Source organism: Procambarus clarkii, chromosome 13 (assembly GCF_040958095.1).
Source record: "Procambarus clarkii isolate CNS0578487 chromosome 13, FALCON_Pclarkii_2.0, whole genome shotgun sequence".
Classification (NCBI taxonomy): Eukaryota; Metazoa; Arthropoda; class Malacostraca; order Decapoda; family Cambaridae; genus Procambarus; species Procambarus clarkii.
Genome location: NC_091162.1, coordinates 31,897,754 through 31,918,539, shown reverse-complemented (window position 1 = coordinate 31,918,539; position 20,786 = coordinate 31,897,754). Strand labels below are relative to the sequence as shown.

At 46.2% G+C, this 20,786-nt stretch overlaps 1 protein-coding gene across 16 annotated transcripts in view; it reads left to right on the top strand.

The window, feature by feature from the left end:
* LOC123757282 (peroxisomal acyl-coenzyme A oxidase 3-like) overlaps window positions 1-20,786 on the top strand; it is a 546,669-nt gene that overhangs the window by 404,024 nt on the left and 121,859 nt on the right. For all 16 annotated transcript variants that reach the window (XM_069323862.1, XM_069323857.1, XM_069323852.1 and 13 more), the window contains one exon: window positions 14,913-15,042. In XM_069323862.1, coding sequence (XP_069179963.1) covers window positions 14,913-15,042 — 130 coding nt within the window. The remainder of the gene's footprint in view (window positions 1-14,912; window positions 15,043-20,786) is intronic.

Below are 20,786 nucleotides of genomic sequence, written 5' to 3'. Positions count from 1 at the left end.
TGGTGGATGCCTTTCGGCAGGACTGGTCGAGGTGCATTGACCTGTTCCTCTTCTCCTAGTCCAGCTGTTGCTTCGTACATGACTGGTTCGCCTTGCCTCTCCTCGGCTCTTCGCGTCTGCTCTTTTGACGCGGGTGCATCACCATCTTTATGGTGATCAGGTGGCTTCGTTGATGGTGACCCACCTGCGAGCTTCATCTCAGCTACAGTATAACATTCCTGGCCTATTTGCCATTTCTTGCTCTTCATAGGTTGTCTTCTCTTTCGCATTGGGCTGTCTTGTCCTTTCTTGGGTTTTCAGGACTGGTAATTGATGCTTCTTACTGTCGCCTCATAGTGTACGGCGCTGGCGGAGCTGCTCTGGCTTGTGTTCGGGGTAGACGTCACATCCTCCCCGTTCTGTACGCTTCTCGTGTTTTGTTTCAGCTCCGGCCTGCTCATGCGCCACCTGAGCCGTCCTGGTCCTTGATCAGGGTGCCTTCTTATCCTTCCTCTCCTCAGTTTGTGGTATCCCCTTCGGTTCAAGATTGTTTTTTAAAGGCCATATTTTGTTAGCATTGGCCTCTGTGGGTCGGGTCAGGGAGCTTCTGGCTCTCCTTTGGCGCAGATGTTTCTGCTCTTTTTGGTCCTGGTGATAGGTTTGTACACTTGCAGCCTTTCTCTGTCCTTCTGGCAACGGTCGAGATGGCTGCTTTCCGGAGGGGTCCTTGGGTTATTGATGCCTGGTTGGTTTAACTGGGAGTGCGACGTGTGTTATCCGGGTGCGGCTCTTCGCCGTTACCTGCGTGCCGTGGCAGGGGATGCGCTTTGGGTTGATCCAGTTCCCCTCGTTCCCTGTTTCAGGGCTCGGGTCTCACAGGTCGTCCGCAGGATTCTTAAGTCTACCAATCTGTGATCTATCCTTGTGCCCGTGCTGTTCGGACGTTTGCAGCTTTCGTTGCCGTGTTTGGTAACGTCTTGGACTCATTTTGGGCACGAGGATTTGGGGGTTGCACAGGTTCCTGGCTGCCCGTTCTTTATGTAGAACTCTGTAGGGTAAGGCAGGTCCTAGTCAACAATGGTTTCTGTAATGGTTTTGTTGAAGACATCATAAAAAGACAGGTGAAATGCCAGGCAACCTCTGAAGAGTTAACTAACACAACACATGTACCCCCCTATTAGACTATTTTACAGGAACTTCTTTTCGACAGCTCATAAAATGGAGGAAAGGGACCTGAAAGACATTGTTGATAGGAATGTTATCCCTACAGACAAAAATCAGAAAATACAATTGACGATTTACTATAAAACCAAAAAAACGGCCAAGCTACTGATGAAAAACTCTCCAGACACCAAGCAGAATGCCTTGAAGGAAACCAACGTCGTCTATGCCTTCAAATGTCCGCTTGGGGACTGTAAGCCCCAAAGAAATCAGTGTATAGGCAAGACAACAACGTCTCTTTCCAGGCAATTAACAATGCATAAACAACAGGGCTCCATCAAGGAACATATAATCTCTTCTCACAACCAGACCATCACCAGAGAAATCTTAACAAACAACCCAGAAATCATGGATAGATACAGCGATAGCAGGAGGCTCGACATCAGTGAGGCACTACACATCAAAAAGTCAACACTAGCAATCAACAATTAATTAATTAGTTGTGCATTAATTGTGCCAATTAATGCACAACTATATTCTACTTACTTCAAGACCCCGAACCAATATAGAAGCATCAAGAGGATGTATGGGCCAATAGGCCTTCTGCAGTTCCATTCTTATGTTTTTATACCCATTGGTTCGTGTTCTATCATGTGCAAATGTCAATCACCTCACCCAAACTTTTGTACCATATCACCTCACCTAAATGCGAGTATAAGTATGGATGTATTTTGTGTGTTTACTGTTTCAGTTGTGTGTGTAAACTAAAGTCTTGGAAAATGTAATAAGTTATTACGAAACGCGTTTAGGCATCAAACTAGATATAGAAATGAATTTTGAGGAATTGATTTTTCAATTGCCATCAACAGTGAAAAGAAACATATGAAATATTGAGAAAATTTGTGTTAGAATTATTAATCTTACCTTTTCGGTCATATTCAACAAACATATACTGTATATATATATATATATATATAATATATATATATATAATACAACCTCGATTCAACGTACCCCGATTCAACGAATCTCCGGTTGGTTCGCACACTTTTTAGGCCGGATTTATTCACCCGGTTCGTCGAATAATGGTTCACTGAAGCGGTGGATGTTCGGATTTGCTTACGATGTCGACACAGAGTTCACAGACTGGTGGAAAACTTTCCCATTATATCACAGATTACAATTAATAATTCGCTCATATGAGAAGTTCGATCATACAAGTGGACTGCACAAGTGGTCCACAAGCTTACGATGTTGGGACAGAGTTCACAGAGTGGTGGAAAACTTTCCCATTCCATCACAGGTAACAATTAATAATTCCTTCATATGACAAGTTGGATCACACAAGTGGACCACACATGTGGGTCACACAAGTGGACCACAAGTGGTTCACAAGCTTACGATGTTGAGACAGAGTTGTGGTAAACTCATTCTATCTACAATTAATAATTCCTTCATAAGATAAGTTGGATCACACAAATGGACCACACAACAAGTGAACCTATGAACTAAACACAAGCCAGAATGGTCCACACAACAAGTAAAGCATATTAACTAAACACCAGCCAGAGTGGTCCACACAAGTGAACGACTGAGTTTCAATGACTTTCGTTCACTGATTTGTGTCACACGTATCTTTGTAAATTAATTTAAAGGCTGAAGCGTGAATAGTTAGCTAATGTGTTGAAAATCTTCTTATATACATTTTCTGTGATGAAAGAAGATGAGTGAGGGTGGATAGATAAGGGAATACTGTACTGTAAACCTCACTTTACAGTGATATTTCACTCACTTTCGTCTTTGTCGTTATAGTTCAGTAACCCATGACTTTGAACGTCTCAGATTAATAAGTCATTTCTAAAACTGGTGTTAATTACTTTATTATCCTAATTAAACTAAACTAAATAAAACAAAAAATATACTGTAATATGATAGATATCTGCTATTTGAGAAATTATTCATGTTATTGGCGGCTCACAAGTCCAGTGGAAGTGGACAGGTCTAATCCGTGTGCACACACCATGCTTGTTTTGTTCGATTTCGTCGCTATAGTTCAGTGACCTACGGCTTCGAAATAATAAAATTAATAAATCAGTTCTAAAATAAGTATTTTTATAGCTCTTATTATCATAATAATGTTGCTAAACTAAATATATAACCCAAAAATATATAATTTGATGTAAATCCAATATTTGAGAGAAATTTATGTTACTGGATATGGCTTAACCCTTAAAGTGCGCATCACATCATATGATGTGTTGGACGTTGTTCCAGTCAACTGCGCATCACATCATATGACGTGTTGGAGTACTACGCAAGATTTAAACGGCCCGCGGATACACGGGGGTTCACCACACCTTCATCAGGGCTCTTGTAAACAGACGCCGTTTTTTTTTTAAATCGTGGCCAAACTCCCAGGTGTTATTGGCCTCAGTATTGAGTGAGCAACAAAGCCTGACGCACGCAGCATGAGCTAACAGCACTGCTGTTCAGCTTGTGACCACAGCATCGGCTAAAAATGCCAAAATATACTTGTTCATGCTATTATGTAGCAATGATATTATTACAGAAGACCCCCTGACTGATAAAACTGACCAGGGTTCTGATAATAGCAGGATTGTGGTGATATTTAGCGCTGTGCGCCATGGAGGGAGGAGTAATGCTGTGGGAGGGGAGGGTAGTGGCGTTATCTTCTGACTGTGTGTGGCCACCGTTTATTGACTGCACTCACCATACCAGCTTAGTGGTTCGCTATGGTGAACACAAATGTAGATACTTATATATAACGTGTGTATAGAGGGTATAAACAGCAAGAAAAGGTTGGGAGCCGCCATTTTGGTGAGGGCGGTTGCGTCGTCTGCACGACGCCACCATGCAGACGACGGTGTTGTTTACTGGTTACCACGATGGTCTTTGGGCACCATACCAGTTTATTTGGTCAAGTATGGTGAATAAAACAGGTAGATATTTATATATAATGTGTGTACGTAGCATAATAACACCACACAGTATTGTTGGAGGAGAAATATTAGTGCGTCTGGCCTTGAGGGCGGCAGCCATCAGCTGACTGTGTGAGGTCCTACGTCTTTGTGCCTTTACTCACCATACAAGCTTAGATGTACAGTTATGGTGAACAAAACATGTAGATACTTATATATAACGTCTGTATATAGTGAATTATAGCAAAAACAGTATTGTGGGGGGAGAATGTGGGTGAGTCAGATGACTTGAAGGAGGGCGGGAGTGGCTGGGTGGTACACGGCGGTCACTCCTCGTTACTTTTTGACTCATAATAGCTACTTAGTGGTTCGTTATAGTGAACAAAACATGCAGATACTTATATATAACCTGTGCTTATAGTGTAATAACCGACCAAGTATTTGTTCACTGATTGATGAACATAATTGAATCAACAATATGCACACCATATTTTTGAGTACAGCAATGATTCACTCATTTTATTATATAAATATATCAAACTACACACTATTGAATAATATTACTGCAAAAAAACTATGAAAAATCAATCGGAGACATTGAAATAATTTGGTAATTATCTCTTTGTGGCAACTCCATCCTGACAGCTGGCGAGCAACAGACCGCCGCCTGGGACACGCTGAGTCAGCGCCTATTTTTTGCCAGACTTCCCCGCCCTATAGCGGGCAATATATGCCACTTACAATTTTTTTATTATTTTTCCAGTGATCAGTGAACACAAATTAACAGGTTAGGAAGAAAAAATATTTTTTTTTTTCAAAATTACATGCGCCTGTGAGGAAGAAAGGATATTATATCCCTAGCATGTTAACGGTTAAACACCAGCCTACTGTAGGGTGTACATATGGACCTAGTCTGCGTTCGTACAGTATGCACCCAGTGCCCTTAGTTTTGTCTGTGATTAACGTACAATATTTAACTGCCGGTGGAAGAATAATTGTGGAATTTACCATTTTTGGATTACAGCTGTATTGTTATACAACAAACTGTCTCAGGGGCTTACTAATAGTGCCTTATTAATGCCAAAAATGAAGCCATATTTTGCAAGAACTTGTAGCAGAAAATCAACCAGCACGAGAACAGCTGTACCCAGCACGAGAACAGCCGTACCCAGCACGAGAACAGCCGTGCCCAGCACGAGAACAGCCGTGCCCAGCACGAGAACAGCTGTGCCTAGCACGAGAACAGCCATGCCCAGCACGAGCACAGCTGTACCCAGCACTGGTACAACAGCAGCCAACACCAGCTCAGAAGCAGCTGAAGCCACAACAGCAGCAAGCACCAGCAAAGCTGATGCAAACATCTAGAAACATCATGTGTGGCGTGAATAGATAGAACAAGTGTTAAATTTAAGTGTGTACATAGTGTTAAAATTAAAGTTGTAGTAGTTTTAGTGCACAATAGTTTTCATAAACTGTATTGTAGTATTCAACATACAGCAGAACTACTTAATCAACACAGTGTTATCGGTATAATACACTACAGTACGTATTTACTGTACAGCATTCACAACTCCATGAGACTTCAAGATGGACAAAACTCCAACAATAAGGTAAATAACAAATGTAACACAGTATTTTTTAGTAGGGTAATAATATATAGGTACAGTATATAATATGATAATGCATTTTTATTGCGTACAAGAATTAAAAAAGACAATGATGCAAATGCCTCCTGAAGGTCACCTCTTGCAACGAATCCAACGCTCCAACGCACTGGGGTTGGTCCCATATAGTACGTTGAATCGAGGTTGTACTGTGTATATATACATATATGTGTGTGTTGTACCTAGTAGCCAGAACGCAGTACTTGGCCTACTATGCAAGGCCCGATTTGCCTAATAAACCTAGTTTTCCTGAATTTATATATTTTCAAATTTTTTTCTTATGAAATGATAAAGGTATCCATTTCATTATGTATGAGTTAGTTTTCTTAAATTTGAGTTAAAACTAACGTAGATATATGACCTAACCAACCCAACCTTACCTAACCTATCCTATCTTAACTAACACAAGTAAGTCAATAATGTATGTTCTTAATATAATATATTAATAATAATTCAACTAAACTAATTGGAAGCAATTTATTGGAAATAAAGAAAATCACTTGGCCTATTAGGCAAATTGGGCCTTACATAGTAGGCCAAGAAGTGCATTCTTGGTAGTAGGTACGATATATATATATATATATATATATATATATATATATATATATATATATATATATATATATATATATATATATATATATATATATATATATGCAACAATGATCACAAAAACACTGATCCAAGTATGCAGAATAACCACATATGAAAAATAGAAAATGCTTAACGCGTTTTCGGCTAATTCGCCTTCATCAGAGCAAAGTAGAATGAGGATAAGATTGCTGATCAGACCTTTATATCCGCCTGGGCAGATCACCTGACCACCAAAAATAAGTGGAGGAAAGGAATTATAAGAAAGAAGGTAATTGCAGAAGGCCTATTGGCCCATACAAGGCAGCTCCTATTAATATCTACAAGTGCCATACGTGTTTAAATGATTGCTATATTGTTTTGACGTGCTATATTGAGGCTTAAATAGGGATCCAACTTGTACATACCGGGGCTCACATTAAGGCTGTTGTTACAATGTTTGATCAGGGCAGACTCGATCACGTTTCGTTCAACAAAATCCTTACTTTTAACAATACATTTTGCCCCTGTGAAGTCGATAGAATGATTACATAAACTGGAATGTAAATACAATGCACTGGATTGCTGGGCTGTACGAATAGCGTATGAATGCTGTTTTAAACGCGAGGAAAGAGTTTTACCTGTCTGGCCGATGTAAACACATGCACACTCATTACAAGGGATGGAATACACACAACCTGCTACAGACGAGGGCGAGTTCTTAATTAACATGGACTTAACTGTATTATCATTTTTGAACACTAGATTAATATTAAGGTTCTTCAGGGCTGGGGCAAGATTTACTAGACCCTCAGAATATGGTAATACCAACGAATTTTTCAGTTCTGGTTTCGACTTAGTAGTCTGTTGTAGAAAGTCCTTTTTGCTTGACCAAACGCAAGATCCAAGATCGATTTTGGGTATTTTAACTTCTTCCCAATTTCAAATATATTTGCTATTTCTTCATCGAAAAATTCCGGACTACAAACTCTCAGTGCTCTGAGAAACATACCAGAAAAAACTGCCCGCTTGACCTGAACATGATGATTTGAATAGAAATGTACATACGACTACTAAGACTACTAAGTCGAAACCAGAACTGAAAAATTCGTTGGTATTACCATATTCTGAGGGTCTAGTAAATCTTGCCCCAGCCCTGAAGAACCTTAATATTAATCTAGTGTTCAAAAATGATAATACAGTTAAGTCCATGTTAATTAAGAACTCGCCCTCGTCTGTAGCAGGTTGTGTGTATTCCATCCCTTGTAATGAGTGTGCATGTGTTTACATCGGCCAGACAGGTAAAACTCTTTCCTCGCGTTTAAAACAGCATTCATACGCTATTCGTACAGCCCAGCAATCCAGTGCATTGTATTTACATTCCAGTTTATGTAATCATTCTATCGACTTCACAGGGGCAAAATGTATTGTTAAAAGTAAGGATTTTGTTGAACGAAACGTGATCGAGTCTGCCCTGATCAAACATTGTAACAACAGCCTTAATGTGAGCCCCGGTATGTACAAGTTGGATCCCTATTTAAGCCTCAATATAGCACGTCAAAACAATATAGCAATCATTTAAACACGTATGGCACTTGTAGATATTAATAGGAGCTGCCTTGTATGGGCCAATAGGCCTTCTGCAATTACCTTCTTTCTTATAATTCCTTTCCTCCACTTATTTTTGGTGGTCAGGTGATCTGCCCAGGCGGATATAAAGGTCTGATCAGCAATCTTATCCTCATTCTACTTTGCTCTGATGAAGGCGAATTAGCCGAAAACGCGTTAAGCATTTTTTATTTTTCATATGTGGTTATTCTGCATATATATATATATATATATATATATATATATATATATATATATGTCATACCTAGTAGCCAGAACTCACTTCTCAGCCTACTATGCAAGGCCCGATTTGCCTAATAAGCCAAGTTTTCATGAATTAATATATTTTCTCTATTTCTTTTCTTATGAAATGATAAAGCTACCCATTTCATTATGTATGAGGTCAATTGTTTTTTATTGGAGATAAAATTAAAGTAGATATATGACCGAACCTAACCAACCCTACCTAACCTAACCTAACCTATCTTTATAGGTTAGGTTAGGTAGCCGAAAAAGTTAGGTTAGGTTAGGTAGGTTAGGTAGTCGAAAAAATATTAATTCATGAAAACTTGGCTTATTAGGCAAATTGGGCCTTGCATAGTAGGCTGAGAAGTGAGTTCTGGCTACTAGGTACGACACATATATATATATATATATATATATATAATATATATATATATATATATATATATATATATATATATATATATATATATATATATATATATATATATATATATATATATATATATATATATATGGCACAACTCTCCTAAACACGAGAGTTAAGTATACAACTTTAGAACACTTTCCCACCAGGAGACTCGAACCCTAGCCAGCACAGAAGCCTTCCAGCAACTGGCATAACAGGTACGCCTTAACTCGCTCCACCACCCGCTCAGACCCTTAAAAGAGATGGTAATTTCGGAGTATTTAAATACCCCAAAGATCAACACCTCCCAAGAGCACCAGAGCAAGTGAGGGGTCATTTATACGTTAATTTCATCAAGTCCCTGTTAATATGGGAAGACACAGTGTCTCTGCTTAAGGCACAACTCTCCTAAACACGAGAGTTAAGTATACAACTTTAGAACACTTTCCCACCAGGAGACTCGAACCCTAGTCAGCACAGAAGCCTTCCAGCAACTGGCATAACAGGTACGCCTTAACTCGCTCCACCACCCGCTCAGACCCTTAAAAGAGATGGTAATTTCGGAGTATTTAAATACCCCAAAGATCAACACCTCCCAAGAGCACCAGAGCAAGTGAGGGGTCATTTATACGTTAATTTCATCAAGTCCCTGTTAATATGGGAAGACACAGTGTCTCTGCTTAAGGCACAACTCTCCTAAACACGAGAGTTAAGTATACAACTTTAGAACACTTTCCCACCAGGAGACTCGAACCCTAGCCAGCACAGAAGCCTTCCAGCAACTGGCATAACAGGTACGCCTTAACCCGCTCCACCACCCGCTCAGACCCTTAAAAGAGATGGTAATTTCGGAGTATTTAAATACCCCAAAGATCAACACCTCCCAAGAGCACCAGAGCAAGTGAGGGGTCATTTATACGTTAATTTCATCAAGTCCCTGTTAATATGGGAAGACACAGTGTCTCTGCTTAAGGCACAACTCTCCTAAACACGAGAGTTAAGTATACAACTTTAGAACACTTTCCCACCAGGAGACTCGAACCCTAGCCAGCACAGAAGCCTTCCAGCAACTGGCATAACAGGTACGCCTTAACCCGCTCCACCACCCGCTCAGACCCTTAAAAGAGATGGTAATTTCGGAGTATTTAAATACCCCAAAGATCAACACCTCCCAAGAGCACCAGAGCAAGTGAGGGGTCATTTATACGTTAATTTCATCAAGTCCCTGTTAATATGGGAAGACACAGTGTCTCTGCTTAAGGCACAACTCTCCTAAACACGAGAGTTAAGTATACAACTTTAGAACACTTTCCCACCAGGAGACTTTTCGTTACTGGAAAAACTCATTAATAGAGCCACTCGTTAATCGAGGTTCCACTGTATATATATATATATATACATATATATACAGAGCACCACTTGGTTTCCGAACCCCTTGGGGACGAGACCCGTCGGTTAACATGTAAGTTCGTATACGAGAAATAGAGGGGAAAAAATAAACTAGAAATGTAAAAAGAAATTTTTCCGAAAAAATTTACGAAAAAACTCTAGGGGAAAAAATCGACAGGTTCATAGCGTAAATGCGACTGTGTTTGTTTGTACTCGCCAATAAGTGAAGTCCTGATCCGCTTTATAAAAGTCCTTAATTGTTCCTAACTGATTATTAAGACGTCTGGCAAACATCCTCTGGATGTTTCCTGCCAGCCTGCAGGCACATCCTGCCTAAAATATACGATGATGTACTGTACATTTAAGAAACAAATCTGGGTCACAGGTCTGTGTAGTGTGGTTAGGCTTACGGAGTCAGCCGGTCCCTCCCCCACCACCGATACACCTCCCCCTCTCCCCCCACCCCAAACCCATACACACACACACACACTCAAAGGTCACGTGGTTCATGGTTCACTTCAACACCCATATATCGCTTCCTGCCTGCCTGCCTCCTTCCCAGCCTGCAAGCCTGCCTGCCTGCCTGCCTCCTTCCCAGCCTGCAAGCCTGCCTGCCTGCCTGCCTCCTTCCCAGCCTGCAAGCCTGCCTGCCTGCCTGCCTCCTTCCCAGCCTGCAAGCCTGCCTGCCTGCCTGCCTCCTTCCCAGCCTGCTAGCCTGCCTGCCTCCTTCCCAGCCTGCAAGCCTGCCTGCCTGCCTGCCTCCTTCCCAGCCTGCAAGCCTGCCTGCCTGCCTGCCTCCTTCCCAGCCTGCAAGCCTGCCTGCCTGCCTGCCTCCTTCCCAGCCTGCAAGCCTGCCTGCCTGCCTGCCTCCTTCCCAGCCTGCAGCCTGCCTGCCTGCCTGCCTCCTTCCCAGCCTGCAAGCCTGCCTGCCTGCCTGCCTCCTTCCCAGCCTGCAAGCCTGCCTGTCCTGCCTGCCTCCTTCCCAGCCTGCAAGCCTGCCTGCCTCCTTCCCAGCCTGCAAGCCTGCCTGCCTCCTTCCCAGCCTGCAAGCCTGCCTGCCTGCCTGCCTCCTTCCCAGCCTGCAAGCCTGCCTGCCTGCCTGCCTCCTTCCCAGCCTGCAAGCCTGCCTGCCTGCCTGCCTCCTTCCCAGCCTGCAAGCCTGCCTGCCTGCCTGCCTCCTTCCCAGCCTGCAAGCCTGCCTGCCTGCCTGCCTCCTTCCCAGCCTGCAAGCCTGCCTGCCTCCTTCCCAGCCTGCAAGCCTGCCTGCCTCCTTCCCAGCCTGCCTGCCTGCCTGCCTGCCTCCTTCCCAGCCTGCAAGCCTGCCTGCCTGCCTGCCTCCTTCCCAGCCTGCAAGCCTGCCTGCCTGCCTGCCTCCTTCCCAGCCTGCAAGCCTGCCTGCCTGCCTGCCTCCTTCCCAGCCTGCAAGCCTGCCTGCCTGCCTGCCTCCTTCCCAGCCTGCAAGCCTGCCTGCCTGCCTGCCTCCTTCCCAGCCTGCAAGCCTGCCTGGCTGCCTGCCTCCTTCCCAGCCTGCCTGCCTGCCTGCCTCCTTCCCAGCCTGCAAGCCTGCCTGCCTGCCTGCCTGCCTCCTTCCCAGCCTGCAAGCCTGCCTGTCTGCCTGCCTCCTTCCCAGCCTGCAAGCCTGCCTGCCTGCCTGCCTCCTTCCCAGCCTGCAAGCCTGCCTGCCTCCTTCCCAGCCTGCAAGCCTGCCTGCCTCCTTCCCAGCCTGCAAGCCTGCCTGCCTCCTTCCCAGCCTGCAAGCCTGCCTGCCTGCCTGCCTCCTTCCCAGCCTGCCTGCCTCCTTCCCAGCCTGCCAGCCTGCTTCCTTTCCAGCCAGCCTGCCTCCCTCCCTGCCATCATGCTAACGGGTAGTGTGTGTTAGGCTTATCTTCGGGAATGAGCCGGTCTCGCCCCCACCACCAACAAACCACCCGCCCCCCTACATCCCATCTCTCAAGGTCACGCGGTTCAACCGCGTGACTACCACTCACTCCCTGCTGCGCCTGCCTGCCTGCCTGTGCCTGCCTGCCTGTGCCTGCCAGCCTGCCTTTCCCTCCCTAATTCTCACTACTTCCATCCCTTCCTGCCTACCTCCTAGCATCTCTCCCTACCTCCCCCTCCCTCTTAGTATCTCTCCCTACCTCCTTACATCTCTCCCTACCTCCCCCTCCCTCCTAGCATCTCTCTCTCCCCCCTCTCTCACTGATTCTCCCCCCCCCCCACCTCATTCATACTGCCTCCCACCTAAACTCCATCGTCCATCCACCCACCAGTCAGCCATCACTGATGCAATGCGTGCATTTGGAGCCAACATGGTGCACAGATGTTTCTTGATTGTGCAGATATGTAAAACAAAAGCACAGAATGAACATTCCAGCCTTATGGCAATTCAAAATAATAGGAATAATAGGCCGTGAATCTGTGAAGTCACAGCGGGCAAACTGGACCATCTCCCACCCACCACAACAAACCGGCGTGACGCTTGGCGGACCCCTTCCTACCCGAACTTTGTTTGGGTAGCATGACTCCCCAACCCCAATCGGGAAACTGGAAGTTTCGGATAACTAAAGTTCGGAAACCAAGTGGTGCTCTGTATATATATATATATATATATATATATATATATATATATATATAATATATATATATATATATATATATATATATATATATATATATATATATATATATATATATATATACATACATACATACATACATATATAATATATTTATACACACACACACACACACATATGAGTGTGTACACATACAAATGAATGTAATTAGACAGAATTGTTGCTAGGCAGGGAAGTAAATGAAATGTATGCCAAATTTTTAAAAATATACGAGGAAGGCACACAAACATTCATACCAAAACAGAGATGCAGGGCCAGAAAACAGGATTGGTTTCGACAGAAATTGTGAGAGGGCAAGAGACCAAAAGACACAAAAATGGAATCAGTATAGGAAGAGGCCAAACCCCCAAACATTCCAGCGATACAAAGATGCGAGAAACAACTATATGGCAGTAAGGAGAGAGACAGAAAGAAATTTTGAAAAAGGGATAGCGGATAAATGTAAAACAGAACCGGGCCTATTCTACAAATTCATAAACAACAAATTGCAGGTAAAGGATAATATTCAGTGGTTGAAAATGGGAAACAGATTCACGGAAAATGAAAAGGAAATGTGTGAAACATTAAATGAAAAGTTCCAAAGTGTGTTTGTACAAAATGAAATCTTCAGAGAACCAGACACAATAAGAATTCCAGAGAACAACATAGAGCGGATAGAGGTGTCTAGAGATGAAGTGGAAAATATCCTAAAGGAGCTCAGTAAGGACAAAGCAGCTGGCCCAGATGGCGTTTCACCATGGGTTCTGAGAGAATGTGCATCTGAGCTCAGCATTCCACTTCACCTGATCTTTCAGGCATCCCTGTGTACAGGAATCATAGCAGACGTGTGGAAACAGGCTAACATAGTTTCAATCTACAAAAGTGGCAGGAGGGAAGACCCCCTCAATTATAGACCTGTATCATTGACAAGTGTAATAGTGAAAGTATTGGAAAAACTAATCAAAACTAAATGGGTAGAACACCTGGAGAGAAATGATATAATATCAGACAGTATGGTTTTCGATCTGGAAGATCCTGCGTATCGAATTTACTCAGTTTCTATGATCGAGCCACAGAGATATTACAGGAAAGAGATGGTTGGGTTGACTGCATCTATCTGGACCTAAAAAAGGCTTTCGACAGAGTTCCACATCAGAGGTTGTTCTGGAAACTGGAAAATATTGGAGGGGTGACAGGTAAGCTTCTAACATGGATGCAAAATTTTCTGACTGACAGAAAAATGAGGGCAGTAATCAGAGGAAATGTATCAGAATGGAGAAATGTCACAAGTGGAGTACCACAGGGTTCAGTTCTTGCACCAGTGATGTTTATTGTCTACATAAATGATCTACCAGTTGGTATACAGAATTATATGAACATGTTTGCTGATGATGCTAAGATAATAGGAAGGATAAGAAATTTAGATGATTGTCATGCCCTTCAAGAAGACCTGGACAAAATAAGTATATGGAGCTCCACTTGGCAAATGGAATTTAATGTTAATAAATGTCATGTTATGGAATGTGGAATAGGAGAACATAGACCCCACACAACCTATATATTATGTGAGAAATCTTTAAAGAATTCTGATATAGAAAGAGATCTAGGGGTGGTTCTAGATAGAAAACTATCACCTGAGGACCACATAAAGAATATTGTGCAAGGAGCCTATGCTATGCTTTCTAATTTCAGAATTGCATTTAAATACATGGATGGCGATATACTAAAGAAATTGTTCATGACTTTTGTTAGGCCAAAGCTAGAATATGCAGCGGTTGTGTGGTGCCCATATCTCAAGAAGCACATCTACAAACTGGTGCAAAGACATGCTACTAAGTGGCTCCCAGAAGTGAAGGGCAAGAGCTACAAGGAGAGGTTAGAGGCATTAAATATGCCAAAACTAGAAGACAGAAGAAAAAGAGTTGATATGATCACTACGTATAAAATATTAACAGGAATTGATAAAATCGACAGGGAAGATTTCCTGAGACCTGGAACTTCAAGAACAAGAGGTCATAGATTTAAACTAGCTAAACACAGATGCCGAAGAAATATAAGAAAATTCACCTTCGCAAATAGAGTGGTAGACGGTTGGAACAAGTTAAGTGAGAAGGTGGTGGAGGCCAAGACCGTCAGTAGTTTCAAAGCGTTATATGACAAAGAGTGCTGGGAAGACGGGACACCACGATCGTAGCTCTCATCCTGTAACTACACTTAGGTAATTACACACACACACTGTATATATAATTCTCATTGATCACACACACTCATGTTAAAAAGTAAATGACATTTAATTTTTGTTTAGTTTGCATTAATGGCCTTGGTATTATTGCAGGAAGTGATACTTGCATGGTTTGAAAAATCCATTCGTGAAGCAGAGGTAGCCCTGCAACCTGTTCTGTACCGACTATGTGCATTGTTTGGCCTCACACAACTGGAGAAGCACATACCACAACTTGTTGAAGGTAACATTACAGCAGGCTTAGATGACAATTGACAATAATGTGACTGAAGATACAATGACCAAACCACACATCAGAAAATTTTGAAATGGCGATGTTTTGCTCCATTCTGGACTATTATCAAGTCTTGTAAAACAAGAAAGGAAAGCACAGGCATATATAAGGTAAGAGAGTAAGAAGAGAGGTGAGGAGCAGGTAAGAGAAGATAAGAATAAGATAAGAAGAGGATGAATATAAGAATAAGATAAGAAGAGGATGAATATAAGAATAAGATAAGAAGAGGATGAATATAAGAATAAGATAAGAATTTAGGATCTTACATTATTTTTACCTGTACCTTCCTCTTTTCTATTACATGACTTGATAATGGTCCAGAATAGACAGAAACATCATTTCTCCCTTTTCTGATATGTGGTTTGATCATCACAGCAGAATTATTTTTAAAATTATTCCCAGGAACTCAGTTTCTCAAACTTGCTCAAATGCTTTCAATTTTTTTGTACATAATCTACTAGACAAATGCTAAAACTTTGTCTAAATGATCACCACGGTATCTTGAGAAACAATAAAATATAAAATAATTATATAATGGAATATTGAAAATTTCAGATTTTCAAATCAGCTTCAAAAATATAAAATACGTATTACCAATTGTTCATTTGGTGTTATTATGCTCTCAGAATAGTATATGATCTTCATTTTCATAGATATAGAATATAGGTTTTCAGTATAATTTACTGCAAAAAAAGAAAATGGCTAATATGACATTTGAAATATGTGCCAAATTTATACAACAAAATTTATAACTCCAAACATTTAGGGCGTATGAAAAATCTCCCCCTTATAGAATTGTAGAACAGACAGACAGCTGTGTACACTATACAATGGGGCCTCGACTTCCGATGCTAATCCGTTCCCAGAGACGGATCCGGATCGGAAGTCGAAATATCGGAAGTCGAAGCGAATTTTCCCATAAGAAATAAAGGGATTTGAATTAATCCGTTCCCCACCCTCCAAAATATTAACATAAAAATACATTTTATACTGAATACAATGTTTTTCTGGGGGGAGCCCCGTCGGCTCCCCGGAGCTATCCCAGGCTGATATGCTAATGTCAGACTTTGGCATCAGTCATGTGTCTGGAGTTCTTAGGCCTACCGGGGACCACGGCCAGAACCGGGCCCCCTCAGAGAGGCAAGGGGAGCAATGGCCTATAGAAGCCCCCGTGTGGTTGGAAGCATTCTATGTCTGCCATCGACCGGAACAGGCACCCAGAAAGGTAAGCGCCTCAAAACAAACCCCTATTCTGGTTAAAATTGCTACCAAAAACCGAACTAGTGGATAGAACTCTCCAACCGAAAACAAGCAAACTAGTGTGACGTCACACACTGCCGCGCCGCTGTCTGCGCAGCTCCCCCCTCCCCGGGAGGGGGAAGGGGGAAGGGGGAGCCCCAGACCCCCCGCGCCGGCTACCCACACCTCAGTTCTTGAGGCTGATGCTATAGGCGATGGTCGTGTGCTCTGGCACCGGTGTCGCTACTGCACTGTGCTTTGCGTGTGGTGTTGGTTTTGTGGGTGCGAGAGTCAGGAGTTATTTTCAGTACTCGGGCTGCATGCGCCTAGGGCTGCCTTCCCTAGGTGCCCTGTAAGTACTGCCCTTGGGGCTTGGGGCCACCTTCCACAGGCTCCTCGGGGTCTGCCTCTGCTGGTCCGTTTTACCTTTTGGTTTTTCGGCCGCCTGTTGGGCTCTTGTGTGTTCTGTTCTCCCTTGTTACCGGCAGGTAAGAGGCAGTTTGCACTGGTAGGGGCGCAGGGTGCTGCTCAGCTTGTATTTCCCGACATCGCGGCCGGCTCTGTTCCTTGGGGTTCGCTGTCCTCTTGCGGGGTTTTGTTTTTCTGTTTGTTTTTGCCTGGTGGGGGGTTCTGTCATTTTATTCAGTTTGTTTTTGCCCTTCCACTGTTCTCCTCAGTGGCGCCCCCTGCTGGATCCCCGTGAGTGTACACGTCCCTGGGGTTTAGCTTTAGAAGTTTGCTTGGTAGTTTTGGGTGCCGGTTTGCAGCACCCTGCCTGGGACTCCCTGAGCGCGAGTCCTCTTAAAGTAAACGCTCAGGACCCTGGGAATCCCCTAGGGGGTGCGTGGGTCCGATGGATGTGACCCCGGAGTCCCCACTCGCTGTGTGCGAGTTTGAGGGTTGCTCGGTCCCCTTGTCTCAGGGTGACCCTCATTGTTTTTGCCTCTGCCACGCTGCCTGTTGGGTCGGTGATACTTTCGCCCCTGAGTCCTGTGAGTGTTGCTGCTTGCTTGTGACTCAATTTACCCAATCCTCTGATGATTCTATTCGGGTACAGGCGGCGCGTGCGTTGCAGTCTAGGTTTCGTCTGTTGCAACGCACTCGGTTGGTTGCTCCCCCGGATGCCCCGGGGCTGCCCCGCTTTGCTTTTCAAGACCCGGACTTGGGGGTGGGGGTCGCTTTGATCCTGGTTCAGTCCGCACCTCCTCGTCCTTCCCCTTCTGTTTGTTCTGGTCCCCCCCCCCCCTGCTTCCGGCCCCGAAGCATCTGAGGGTTTCGGGGTTGGAGCAGGGATTACTTCATCTCGAGACTCGGGCAGCTTCGGGGGGTGCCCCTTCCGGGGGAGACAGCAGAGGCATTCGAGTCTTGTCTCCCGGCCGAAGCTTCAGGGTCTAACCAGTGGGCCCCCCTTCCTCCAGCTTTTCCGGCGGCTCCGTCCTTGTCTTGTGGGGTCGGGGCTTGGGGAGAGGACTCGGCCTCGGGTCCTGTGGTGAAGGACCTCGAGGCTGGGGAGGGGCTGACTTGGGGGCCTTGGGCCCCGCTAGACCCTGCCTGGGCTTTTCTTCCCTCTGAGCGGGGCTTATTGTTACAAGGAGTGGGGTTTTCTTTTCCCCCCTCTGCGTACGAGTTGGATTTGGTGTTGGCCCCTCCCCGGGTTCGGTTCCGTGTTCCCCCTAATTACGTCGGTTCCGTCCTTCCGGAGGTTTTCGGTTTATCGCATCCAACCTGGTGTGGTGCGAGCGGCCTTTGCAGCTTACCTCCTGCGTCACCCGGATTATGCCTCGGAAATGGATCCGTCCACGTTCAGGTTTGGGACTTCGTTCCCTTTCTGGCTCCGTTACGAGGTTTCGGAGTCGTCCTGGCTAGGAGACTGCCCCTTCTTTGGTCTGGATTCCTGGCATTCCTTCTGTCGTTCCCGCACGCTGGAGTGGCGGGAAGCTTCCACGGTGCTTCAGGATTTCCTGGGGGGCGAACTTGAGTACCTGAATGAGTGCTTGTTTGCCCCTGCCCTTCCCCGCGATGTGGGCGTTATTCAGCTCCATGTGCAGGTTCCCTCCCTTTCCGCGGCACTCGTTGCGGAGGACTTGCACGCCCAGGGCCTTTTGGCTTCGGCCTTGCGGTTCTTTTCCCTCCTGGAGCTGTCTTCGGATTGGCTCGTGGAGGATGTAGGGACGCTTGGGTCCTGTCCCGGGGTCCGGCACCTTGTCCTCGGCTGCGCGTTCGTCGGCTGCCTTGTTGAAGCTGTTCACGCCAATTTTGTGGGATGCGGTTTCCCTGTTTTATGCTTCCCGTCTCGCGTGTCGGCAGACGGTGCTGGGTTCCTCCGTGGAATCTGCTTGGGCTCTGGCTCTTAGGCGTTCTTCACCTTTTTGTCCTCTTCTGTTTGAGGAGTCGGCCGTGGCGCAGTTTATTCAGGCTGCGTCGGCGGCTTGTCGTCCGATGTCGGACTTGTTGGTTTTCCGGGGGTCCCGGGGTGGGTCTTCCCGGAAAGGTCGTGCCAGGGCTCGGGGTTCCTCTCGTCGTGGTAGGCCTCTGGTGTCAGGTTCGGGGTTGGCTCCTCCTGCAGACCCTCCCTCGTCTGGTCGGCGCGGTGTTCGCGCTGTGCGAGGTTCTGGGTCTCGTAAGGGTCGTTGGCCCTTTCGCGGTTTGCCCCCTTGACGGGGCGATGGGGGGGCGGCTTGCACTGTTCGCCCGCGCTTGGTCCCACGATTCGTGGGCCTTTCGGGTCGTGTCTCGCGGCCTGCGGTGGCGTTGGGTGGCCCCTCTCCCCTTTGGGGGGTCGGGGCTGGCAGAGCAGGTTTCTTCCCCTGCGCTCTGTCGAGTCGTCTTGGAGTGGGTACGCTTGGGCGTCGTCGAAACGACGTCGTCCCTCAGATGGGTTTCCTGTCTGTTTCCGGTTCCGAAACGGGACTGCGCGGACCTGTGGTTCATTCTGGACTTGTCCCGTCTGAACCCCTGGGTTCATTGCCCCTCCTTTCGGATGACTACGCTGTCTCAGGTTCGGCTCCTCTTGGAGCCGGGAGCTTGGATGGTGTCCCTGGACCTCCGGGACGCTTATTGGCATGTCCCAATTCATCCTGCAATTCAGGGACTGGCTCGGTTTTGTTGTGGGGCGTCTGAGTTACCTGCTTTTGTTGTTCTCCCGTTCGGGTTGAACCTGGCACCTCGCGTGTTCACGCGCCTTACACGGGTTGTGGTGGCTCGTTTGCGTCTCCTAGGTATTCGGGTGTTGACCTACCTCGACGACTGGCTGGTTTCGGCTCCCAGCCAGTCAGCTTGCTTGCTAGCCAGGGATTTGGTTCTTTCCCAGCTCGCTGAGTTCGGGTTCTTGGTGAACTGGAGGAAGTCCCATCTGGATCCCCTCTCAGGTTCGGACTTGGCTGGGTCTCGTTTGGGACTCTTGAACCGCCTCCTTGTCTCTCCCTCCGAAGTCTCTCCTGCGGCTGCGGTCCCGCCTTCGTCTGTTTCTGGAGGGCCCTCGGGTCACCCGGCTGGTTGCTCGAGGGGCTGTCCGGGAGCCTGAACTTCGCGTTGATGGTCTACCCGCCGAGTCGGGTTTGGCTTCGACGGCTGTTCTGGTTCCTTCGGGGTTCCCCCTTCCGCCTCTCTCGCGATCGCAGAGTTTGACCCCCGGGGGCCTTGTGTCGGTTGCTGCGTCACCGGCTTCCTCTTCGGGTTTTTCGGGGTTCAGTGCCTTGGCGCCTACCCGAGCCCTCGCTCGATGTGTACACGGATGCGTCGTCTCTCGGCTGGGGTTTTGTGACCAGTGCTCACCAGGCCGGCCAGGGGCGTTGTGATCCGTCCTTCCGTCAAGCTCACAGCACGGTGCGGGAGTTCGCGGCAATGTGGTTTGCTCTGGGGAGGATTCGGGTGGCCCGCGGATCGACGATTCGACTCCATTTGGACTGCTTTCCGGTGGTTCATTGCCTGAACCGCGGGGGTTCGATGCGGTCCTTGTCTCTTTGGGGTTGGTCGCTTCGGGTGACTCGTCTGCCGAGTTCTCGGGGTTTGGCTCTCCTGGCGGTTCACGTACGGGGTGTGTCCAACGTCTTGGCCGACGCCCTGTCTTGCTTCGTTCCCCTCTCCACGGAGTGGACGGTCGACGACGAGTCCTTCCGTTGGCTTTGCCAGACGTTCGGGCGCCCCGAAGTGGACCTCTTCGCGTCGGCGTGGTCGCGGCGTCTTCCCGTTTATGCTGCGCCCTTCCCCGATTGCGAGGCCGTCGGGGTCGATGCCTTTCGGCTAGACTGGTCGAGGTGGGGGTTCCTGTACCTCTTTCCCCCGGTTCAGGCTGTTGCTCCAGGTCCTGACTCGCTTAGAGACTTACCAGGGGAGAGTTGTCCTTCTGGCCCCTTGGTGGCCGACCCAGCCTTGGTTTCAGGCGCTGGTTGCTCGGTGTCTGAACCCGAGGGTTTTCCCGCGGCTCCGCCTCTTTCAGCAGATCGGGCCGGTTC